Below are 11,550 nucleotides of genomic sequence, written 5' to 3'. Positions count from 1 at the left end.
CATGGCGAGTAGCGGCCCGCAGCGCACTCTGAAGGCCGAGGCGCAAGGCGCTAAGCCCAAATTTCGCTCCGCCGAGGCCTGCCCCAGCATGTACCCAGCGAGTGGGCGGTCTGCGCCCTCTTCTCCTCCTAAGAAAGAAACGCAGCGAAGTTTCACAAACTTCCCAGGGTAGGGAACGCAGGCGAAGGCCGGGAGGGCATCCCCGACACCCCAAACAAGCGCGCTGCGAGCAGTGCGCGCTTGCCCGTCTCGCGGCCGGGTCGGGCCACCCTTGCTTTGCGCTTGCTCTACCTAGGTTTCTAGATTTTTGTATTATTATTTTAAAATTTAATGTTTTTCTATTACATAATATTAGGTAGGTTAAAGTAATTTAGTTTAAAACTGAGATTGTGGTTTTTTTTGTTATTTGTGGTTTTTTGTGCATCGAATCTGGGCTTTATTTGCATGTGAAAATTAGGTAAAATTAGGTAAAAAATTAATACAAATGTTGGAGGTTTTTTGTTATCTGAGGGGTTTTTTTGTCAGAGTCTGGGTTCATTTGAGCATGAGACCCTGATTAAATAGGTAAAAATAAATTAGTTTAAAACGGATGTATGGCGATTTCTTTGCTATCTTGTGTGTGTGTGTGTATGTAGAATCTAGGTTTGTCTGAGCATGAAATCTTGGGGGTTTTTTTAGGAAGCACTGCTGACTTGGAAGAGGGCAATATGTGTGGGAATTGACAATGCTTTCTCTCTGGCTTTAAAGGGGACTTCAGCCACTACCTTGAAAGGAAACTGACATCTCTTGTCCTTGTAGTGTGTCTAAGGACCACTTTTTTCAAGCACAATGCAATCAATCAGGGTTGTAAGGAGGAACAGGTTTGCTATACTGTCCACTTTCATGTTTTCACATGTGGCATGCATATTTAAGATGCATCTATATAGACAAACATAAATGAGAATGTAAACAAGTATTTTGGTGAGAAAGTACATTTAATCCCAGTTTACCGCTATTTCATAATTTGTGTTTTAAAAATAGTCACAAATATATTATAAAATTAAAAGTTTTACCTTTCCATCTGATAGGCAACCTTGTGCTTTCTGCATATTTGGAAGTATAGCTAATCTCATTTCTAACAAGCATGCAAATATTAGAGGATTATAATCCCAAATATCTGGGCTGCTGGTTTGTTATCTTGGTACTTAACATGCCATATTGTCCTTTCTTTTCTAGCTCTGCCTCTTCCGGTTAGTATGACCACTGCAATCTAATTTTTCTGAATGAATTCATTCCTAAATACAGTAATCTCTTTTTCACTCTTTCAAGCAGCCATGGAAATCAAGTAGGATTTGTACTTTTATCACAACTCTTTTACTTCTTTAGTCTACCATTCACACAATATAGCGTCTTTTATTCCCAATTCATTCCTAAACAAATTTTCAGCAATTTCAGGAGAAAGCAACAGCATATCTTTACAGAAGCCATTTTGTTGCAGGGTTATAATTTTCCAATCCTTTAATACACTTTCAATGAAATGTCCATTGAATTTTTACCATAATATCCAATATGACTATTTATATTCTATGGAAACCAATTATCAAATGTTACGTTTTAGACAGCATCTGTGTTTCTCTGTAAGGCAAAAACATATATCCTCCCACTATTTTGGTATCATTTATAAGATTATGATTTGCTTGATTCATTTAAGTTTCTTACAGCCCGACTGATCATCCATTACACTACCTAAATACATTATTGCCTTTAAGAACAAACACTAAGAGCTCTGCTTCTTTTTCTGTCCAAAATAACTTCCAGACTTTGATAACCCTTTAGAAATGCCTTTTTACTTCTTGAAACCTGACTTTCTCCTCTACTGTGCTGAAACACAGAAACTGCCAGGGTTTTGTGTGCTTCCTGAAGAAATATGACATGTCTCTTTCAGAGGGCTAAAGTAAAGAATATCTTGGTTTTAGGGGATAAAACCCCCAAACCTTCAATTTTGCCCATTTTTCCCTTTCATCTTTAACAACTGCTCTTACTGTTGCTTTGCAGCCTGTCATTCCTGTCTACAATTTCTCCAAATTCTCTCACTATTCCAGAGGTGTTTTTTTTAAATTTAACTTTGGCATGCTAAACCTTGTAAAATATAATTTAGCAGAGCTCTGTCCTTTGTTCCTATATTAACAATATGTTATTATTTTCATTTCTTGCTGCTCCTGATGTACATATTTTTTGTGTCTTTCCAAATCCTCAACTGCATACAGGCTGGGTGAAAAAAGCAGGGTTGACAAACCTGCCTATCTGAAGGGGAAAAAAGAAGCCGTTCCTGGTATTTATGGGACAATGCTGCCAATCAGCACCTTGTCTCACCAGGTACATGAATTTCTTTATTAAATGAATCTAATCCTATATGCAGCACTCATTCTATACCATAACTGTTGTTTAATGATAAATGGATGGTTTGTCATATAATTAGAGCTATAGTGCTTCAGAAAGATGTTTCAGAAAGTGATTGTACCTTTAGGAACACGCCGCTCCCACCAGAACTGCCATATACTAGGAAAAGATGTGGTTGTTTTAAATACTTGCAGGCAAATGCTACATCTGTACTCTTAAATCTGCTGGAGCATCTTTCCTAAGTGCTGTATTGTATGGCCTTATAAATATACTTCATTATCGTTTTGAAGAAGCAAAATATACCCAAATCTCAAGTCAGAACACTATGCAAAGAAAGACCCAGTCAAATGTTGATTAGAATAAACAGTGACGCATGCCATTTTGATACATACTAATATCAATCACAATTGAACAAAAGTAGTCACAACGGAATACTTTTCTATAGTGCAGGCGCTGATATACTGAACCAAGCACATTGTTCTGAAGGCTTGGGCATTGTTTTTAAAGAAAACTTTTTTTCAGAGGTACCTATCATACGTTGAATATTTGTTGATAGCAAGAAAAGTTATAAATTATAAGAAAGAGAAATAAAATGAAGATTAAGATTGAAAAAAATATGTTGTCACATTCATAAGAATAAAGCAGATTCATAAGTCAAATTCATTTATGTGCTGTATTTCATGTGACATGCACAGGAATATAATTACATGCACATGTATTATCACATTTGAACTCTCCCATTTATAGAATAACCTATATGTAATTAGACTGGGAAATAAAAAATAAATAAAAGAAAATCCAGAATGAGGCCATTTCTGTATTCTTACCCCACAAAAGGACGTCTGCATATTGAGTCAAACTCAACCTAAGGTGATATAATTAGGTAGGGTTAGCTTTACATTCTAAAATAACCTTTCCTAAAATGTGCTCTCAAATGGACTGTTTAGTGATTTTCAGAATGCACCATAGCTATTGGAGCAGCGTTTAATTTATATGAGTAACAAACTCCAGGGTAACTGTGGATGGCATACAGTGATAACATTATTACCAAAATAATACAAGTAAAAATGTATAGTTCGTTTATATGCAGTTAGTAAAACTAAACATGAACTTAATTACAGGAATCGAGTGTCTGTGGTCTGGAAACTGACTGTTCTGCTGAAAAGAAATTTCATTCACCAGAAGGTAAGCTTTCCACAGGAGGTGAATTCAAGTGTAGATATTCTTTTATGTTAAGAAATTAAAAAAAAACAATTTATATAGATAAATAAAGGTCACTTTTGGTCTTTTGCAGGCATTCTTACAAGCACATTTTACAAGGTAAGGGTAAAAAATATTAAACTCCTTTAATAATCTTATAGTGGCCTATGCTAAATTGACATCATTTTTATTTCAAAGGAAGTATTGCATACATTATTCAGTTGTGAGTTGACGTCAGTGATCTCTAAACCATTTAAATCATGGTTTTCCAGTTCTTCCACAAAATAGATTAAGCTTTTAGTTATCCACAAAATAGTAGTCCCATGCATGTTTATTTTGAAGCCTGCTTATTCTTATTGCAGACAAGTCAAACACAAGGCCCGAGGGCCAGATCCGGCCCGTGAAGTGGTTTCATGCGGCCCGCGAAGCCATCCTGGAAACAGTGAGGGAACGGCCCCCACTGCCTTGGCCCTGGCCCAGAGACCATCCTTCTGCCAGAGACCCTCAGATCTGTCCCACTCCTGCCCAGGCCCCATAGGCACCCTTGATGCGACTGATGTAGAGCTGGCCACGCCCACCCAGTAGGCTATATGCACTCTAGCCACACCCACCCAGTAGGCCACGCCCACCCAGGCCATACCCACCCGGTCCCCTGAGGGCAACCGCAATGCTGATGTGGCCCTCAATGAAATTGAGTTTGACACCCCTGTCTTATTGGATCCCAGGAGTCATATGTCAATTCTCCCTTTCAGTGAATCCAATATTTTATTGCCTCTTTAGTCTGTATGCTAGCCTTTGACTCCAACTGTTTTGAAGTCTGGAAAATTCCAAAGAGGTGGGGTGAGGATGGAGATAAGCAGTACAAACTAAGCGTTCAATGTATTCTAAGCCTTTGCGTGCCCCCCTCACTCCCCCAATCCTGTTTGGAATTTAGAGCAAAGGGAAGCTTTGAAGAAGATGAAAAGACTCAACCTTAATTTCATCATAATTTCTGGCCAGCTGGCAAGGAATCATATTGGACACCGTTCAAAACATTATGTGATTGGAACTTTCTGCTTTAGCAATAGAATTGTTTTAGTATTGGGATTAAGGTTATGTTAAGCTGATTCACCAGTAAATAGGCAATCATTGTAGTTTACATGTAAGTCCAACAATTTCAGCAACATTTGTTATGCTAAGTCTACAAAAATATTTAAGTATGAGTTGCACATCTGTGGAATTTCTCAGGCCAACACGTGGAATTGTGTATAGGCTTGAGATGAAACACATAGCTCAAAATAGTTACTGCATTTTATAATGCATGTTTTGTTTTATATTACGGTGACTGTTCTTTTATAGGACCACTATAAAGCTGCAGTTGAACAGCTGACAACTCTTAACATGTCAAAAAATTCCAGGGCAGCACAGGTAGTATAAGTTTGCAAAACCCTTTTCATAATACAATTTACTTTCAACTGCTTAAATTTCAACTATTTTTCCAAGTTGCATACCAATTGTATTTTTGTTAAAACTGTTTTGCATTTTTCAGCTGAATTCCAATAGCTACAAAAAAGGGCAATTCCATTCCTGGAAACATATTCCTAATCAAGGCAATAATTCAGTCAGCAGGTAAAAAAAAATTGCTTTTTTTGGAAAAAGAAATTAAATAGAATGAGGGCACAAACAAGATGCTTATGCTTGCCACTCAACGTCTTCATTAATAAACTGCCAAGCATTGAATACATTTTAAAACACTCTTTGGAAATTATTTTTCTGGGTGGATTGGTATATGCAAAATGATGCCAACGTATAAGTCAGGATTTTTTTTAAATTTAATTGTGAAAAAACCAAACAACTATGATAGACATTGAGAAATGTCTGCTTGCAAAAAACAATTCTCTATATGAATGGCTGCTATTTATTAATGTTAACTATTAACAGCAATTTTTAATAATTAATAGCAATCTTAAAAGTCCCTATGTTCAGAAGTTTGAATTGCCATGCTCTCAGGGCCAGTTTAAGCAGAATTTGGGAGTTCAGGGTCTCCATTGGTGATTATTCACACAATCACTTTTGTTTGAGAGCAGGTATGTAGAAAGTATATGAGAGACATTTCTATATATATCTTTTTTTTTTTTTATCTCTTTTTTTTTTTAATTGAAAAGTTTTATAAAATACAATTTTCCTTTAAAAAAACCCCCCTTCCCCCTCCCTCCTCCCCTCCCTACCTCCCCCCTATCTCCCCCCCTCCCCCTCCCCCTCCTCCCTCCCCTACCTCCCCCCCTCCACTTCCCCTCCTCCCCCCTCCCCCCCCCCCCCGACTTCCCAGAGCAAAATACAAGGTATATATCTAAAAGGCAATCATAAACAATCATATACTAACAATTATAAACTCTAAAATCCATCACTCTCTAGCTTGTATATAGTAAACCAATCCTTAATAATACTAAATATATATAAAAAACTAAAATAAAAGAAAACTAGCATCATTCCCATCTATGTTCTTCCACAATTCACTATTACCTTAACATATTCTCATTTGCACATTAATAAATAGTTCTTACACAAATTAACCCACATTAACCCACAAAACTTTCTTCCTCTTCCTCTGTAGTAAGTTGTCCATTAATTCCAAATTAAAAAAAAAAAAATCTATTACCATACATAGCATCCCAAAACTTTTTTTTTTTTTTTTTTTAAAAAAACACAACTACCACTTAACTATAAATATTTTGTGGAAGTTCCATAGATTTCTACTGGTCTTATTTTTTTTCCTTTTTTGAGCGTTTTAAGGCAGCACGCGTCACCCTCTGTTCTCTAAGATCATCCAAAAGAGTTGCAGCTTGAACTCCTCCTGTACCCTTCTCGTCTATCTGTGCATCTTCATCCTCTTGATGTTCTCCTTCTCCAGATCCCTCTGCAGCTTCCAGAAGTGTTGATGGGGTTACTTTCAAGACATTATTATAAAAATCATGCGCTTGCTTCACATTACTCAAACAGTACCTTTTGCCATCATACATGAAGCTCAACCCAGCTGGGATCTCCCATCTGAACCTTATATCTCTTTGCTTGAGCTCTTGCACAAGAAATATAAAATCCTTCCTTCTCTTTAAAATCTTTGGAGGAATTTCTTTTAGAACCAAAACTTGTTGACCAGCAATCACAACTTTGGTATCGTAGGCAGCTTGTATAACTTCATCTCTAATTTCCCTTTTTACAAAATAAACCACCACATCTCTAGGCAACTTTCTCTGTTTAGCAATCCACGAATTCACACGAAACACTTTGTCCATACCTTGTTTTAATTCAGATGCTGGATGGTTCAATACTCCCTCTAAAGCCTCAGAAACCAGCTGCTTTAAATCTTCCTTAATATTCTCTTTTAGGCCTCTAATTCTCACAGCAAACTGCATCTGGTAAAATTGGGCCAAGCTCTGTTCACTGTCGATTTTGTCTTTTAAATCTTCAATTTCCAATACTTTTGCTTCTAATAAAGCATTCTTTTGAATCAAATCTTGCACTTGATCATCCAGCACCTCCACACATTTAGCAACTTTTTGCACTGAGGACAAAATGTCTACCTTCATTTCTCTAAGTTTCTGTTCCATCCTTTCTTCCATTCTCTGCTCCAATTTCTCCAATTTCTCCTCCATCTGTAGAAATTTAACACCCATTGACTCCAAAATTAACTGGGTATGTTTTTCAAGATCCTTCGATGTCAATACATCAGGAGAATGCAACGCCTGCAGCAATGATTGTTGTTGCACCGGAGAATTTCCAGCACTCCGAAAAGTTCTAGGGGGAGGTTTAGCCGCCATCTTTTACTTACAATTGTGACGCACTTTCACTTTAAGTTTTAAGCAAAGTCCATCAAGCTTGAGAGTAAAATAAAATCTTCTTCATCTCTTCATCTTTCCCTCTTGTACTGCTCTGCCTGCTCTTTCCCTTTCATAGTCTCTCCTTCAAGCAGGGATGGTCGCAGACGCCTGGCTCTGCTCCATGAAGTCCGGAGCAGAGACGCTAGCCAGCTGGGAGCAGCCCAGGCTACGGGGGAGTTCAATCCTTCAGCCGCCCAAGCTCCAAGCTCAGGCGGCCCCGGAGAACTCAACCCCCACCTGGGGGCTCACCCCCTCCTCTTCTCCCGAGGAGGGGGCTTCAGATTCGCCCGAACAGCTGATCGACGCTATATATATCTTTTGTGGAGGGCAAATCACTTTCTAGTCCAGACGAAACTGGCTACTCAAGATCTCCACAGTACCAATAGCCTGATTAAGATGATTCAGCCCAGGTGGTTTCTGTACCTACTTGGTGTCCTGTGGGCTCTTAAGAAATTTCTAGGCAAGCTTGCAGCAATTCCCTTCATCCTGGTGACACGCGAGAGTTGAAGCAGTAGAAAATTGATGTTAGAGCACTGCTGGAAGAAGAGAAAAAGTAGATTTAACTGAGCACAAATTTGAAATCATGTTCAAACTTAACTGGGGCAGTAAGACAGGAGAATGTCTAGTTTAATGAGGAGAAGGACGAGGGGGGACATGATAGCAGAGTTCCAATATCTCGGGCTGCCACAAAGAAGAGGGAGTCAAGCTATTCTCCAAAGCACCTGAAAGCAGGACAAGAAGCAATGGATGGAAACTAACCACAGAGAGAAGCAACCTAGAACTAAGGAGAAATTTCCTGACAGTTAGACCAATTAATCAGTGGAACAACTTACCTTCAGAAGCTCTGATTGCTCCAACACTGGAAGTTTTTAAGAAGAGACTGGACAGCCATTTGTCAGAAATGGTATAGGGTTTCCTGCCTGAGCAGGGGGTTGGACTAGATGACCTCCAAGGTCTTCCAACATTTTTATTGTTGTTGTTGTTATACTATTATATTATTATTATTATTATTATTATTATTATTATTATTATTATTATTATTATTATTATTATTATTATTATTATTATTATTATTCCCTTATGACTTTTCCTTCATTCTTTATAATATACCTAGCTTGTTATCCTGCAATGCTGTTTAGAGAGGTCAAACACCTTACTAAAAAAAATGAAAAACAAGTTGCTTTCTGACCTGGATATTGTGACAAAGGAGCACAACATTTTGCTGATAAGAGTCACTCAGATTTGCCAAGTCATGTTTTTTTATGGGGGGGGGGTGTCTGTAGGGGTGACTGGAGCAGCATCCTGCCCTGTGATCAGAGTTCTTTTGATCCGTGAACTTTGATAAAAGTTAGATGGGATGCCATATATTTCCAGTCACTTATGTGCTTGGTTCTTGCCCCTTCTGGGAAAAATGTAATTGATAAGTGTCACTCTTATTTCAGATTATTCTGTGTGGCACTTCAGATGCAATTGCAGTTTTTCACACAGATTTGGTGATGCTTTTTCGCAGGAGGACAGTGTGTAAAGAACAATTTCAGCTTCTTTCATTTTCTCTTCAGAGACTTCAGTAAACCTGATGCAGAACTGTCATCTGGCTCCAGTGATGGTCTTATACATTTAGCCATTACTAATCCGGTGGTACATTCTTTTACGAAGAGATATCACCCTGTTTCTTATCCAGAAACTAAGAAGACCACATTAGGAAAAAATTGCAGAAATGATGATGGAGACTCTCTCAAAAAGGCCAACGAAGTTACCACTTCAGATTCTTACCTTGCTACAGATAGTAGTAGTGATGACATACATTCAGCAAGTAAATGGAAATTGGGGAAAAGAAGTGTTAACTCAGAGAACAAGCTTTTAGCAGAAGAAAAGGAAGTGACCGAGAATGAGAAAAGAAATATAGCTTTGCTGAAATATTTTAAAAATCTAAATCTTAACATAAAGACAGACTCTTTCATGGACCAGGAAGATGCTCCCTCTTTACTTGAAAACGATAAGTTCCCATACCCTGATTTTCTTCCTTCACCCTATAATAATTTGGATTTTAAAAAATTGTCCTTATCCAAATCAGATAGTTGGAAATCATCTATAAATCCACCTCTTAATGACTCACTTGATAAAATTGTCTCGCGTCTTGTAGAAATGGAAAGGTTACAGCATTTAACTATCTTAAGAGAAAAGAAAAAAGAGGCTGTTTCTGCAGCTGCGACTGCTAGCAGTCGTTCGATTTCTACAAAAGAGTTACACCAATCAAAACAGTCAAGGCCACTTGATTGCTTATGTTGCCTGTTTAGGCCAGAAAGAGACATCAAATGCACTTGCCAACACTGTCACAGTCACAAAAATTCTGCAATCTCTATGCGTTCATTCTCAAAGCCATCATAAGCATCATGCAATAACTTTTAAATGCATCAGCATTGTGACGGGGGAAAGCAAACAGGATGATGGTAGGTGAGTAGGAATGAGGCATCTAGAATGTTGAACAGAAACATTTTTGTAGCAATAGATTTAGTTGCTTGTTTCTTCCATAAGATTATGTTCTTTGATGAGCTACATGGGCCTCGTTTCCACAGAAGAAATGATAAGACATTACTGTTAGAAATGGTCCAAATGAGTAGCAAAAACAGGTGGCAAAGCTTTCATGGACATTACTGTGTTGGACTACTCTATAAATCTAGAATCACAACCCGTCTGAAAAGTGTGTGTTGCAGCTTAGTGATCGTCTCATTCTGTTTCAAAGAGGGAATAAACCATTAAGTTGAAGAGTAAAAATTGCTGTACTTGAGGAAAAGTGCCATTGCTTTACTGACAGATGTTATTCCTTTTTAAGAATCATTTTACAGCCATTGTATTAATTATTTAAAATTGTTAGCAGTGTTTATATCTGTATGACCCTTAGGTGGCTCTGAATCTGCCTTTGAGCACAGAGAGAAGCCAGGAATGCTTAAAAAGCATCTGCAAATTCTTGGTTTTAAAGAATGAATTAAGAACACATTAAATTAAATCAAATTAAATCCTATGATTGTTTCAGAATCCCTTCAACGAAAGGCTTGCTTAGCATAGACCCAGAACACCCATACTGTAGGCTTCGAATGACAGTGAATACACAACTCTACATTCTGAGAAATTAATACTGAATATGTATGAAGAACAGTAATCATTAAGTCTATATAAATGCACTTCCAATTAAACATTATAGCTACTCTCTATTTGGAAACGTACATATTTATTTCCTAGAGAAAACTTAAGTATTATGCCTTTCTGCTACTCATTAGAATTACAGTGCTGTTCAGACTTTTGCAGTACAGGTAGTCCTCAACTTACAACAGTCTATTTAGTTACACGGCACTGAAAGAAGTGACTTATGGACGTTTTGCAGTTACAACCTTCACAGCATCCCCATGATCACATGACAAAAATTCAGTCACTTATCCAACTGGTTCATACTAATGACCGTTGCTGTGTCCCAAGATCATGTGATCTCCTTTGGTGATCTTCGAACAAGCAAAGTCAATGGGGAAGCCAGATTCACTTGACAACCTGGTTACTAAGTAATCAACTGCAATGATTCACTTAATAACTGGCAAGAAAGGCCATAAAATGGGGCAAAACTCACTTAACTAATGTCTCACTCAACAATAGAAAACTTGAGACCTCAACTGTGGTTGTAAATCGAGGATTACCTGTAGCCTTAAATGTGGCTACTTCAACTGGGACCAGAATTGCCATTGCTTGCAATGCGGTTGCAAAGTGCAACACCATGTGACTGCTTTGCTTGGGTGGCAATCCCAGTAGTCCTGGCTGTAGTTGTAACCTCAGAACTGCAGGAAGAGATGTAAATTCCAGGCAAGAATGGCTGGAGGGGTACAGATGCCACAGGAAATGCTGTGGGCAGGTGGCGAGAACAGGGTGGAATGGGTGCTAGGGGCGTACCTTGAGTAAGCACTATGGCACATAGATTAAAGGGGGCTGTGGACAGGCTACACCATGTGTGTTGGTTAGTGTTGCAGAATGCTATGGAGTACAAAATCCCTGGGAATTTGTAATCCAGGGGTCAACCTCTGGGCTGCAGCCCATTACCAGGCAGCAGCCTATTCACAACTGGGCTGTG

At 38.3% G+C, this 11,550-nt stretch overlaps 1 protein-coding gene across 1 annotated transcript; it reads left to right on the top strand.

Annotated features, from left to right (window-relative positions):
* Nucleotide 1: 1 nt before the first annotated feature.
* FAM217A (family with sequence similarity 217 member A) lies at nucleotides 2-10,516 on the top strand (the record flags this gene model as incomplete). Its single annotated transcript, XM_083360303.1, has 7 exons — nucleotides 2-168; nucleotides 2,247-2,355; nucleotides 3,501-3,564; nucleotides 3,674-3,699; nucleotides 4,918-4,986; nucleotides 5,108-5,187; nucleotides 8,996-10,516. 7 exons carry the CDS (start codon nucleotides 2-4, stop codon nucleotides 9,822-9,824), a joined length of 1,344 nt encoding a protein of 447 aa, XP_083216429.1. The 3' UTR covers nucleotides 9,825-10,516.
* Between the last annotated feature and the right edge of the window lie 1,034 nt (nucleotides 10,517-11,550).

Source organism: Vipera ursinii, assembly GCF_947247035.1.
Source record: "Vipera ursinii genome assembly, chromosome: 3".
In the NCBI taxonomy this organism is placed as follows: Eukaryota; Metazoa; Chordata; class Lepidosauria; order Squamata; family Viperidae; genus Vipera; species Vipera ursinii.
The sequence above is the reverse complement of the archived record's forward strand: the minus strand, read 5'-3'. Positions and strand labels throughout refer to the sequence as shown.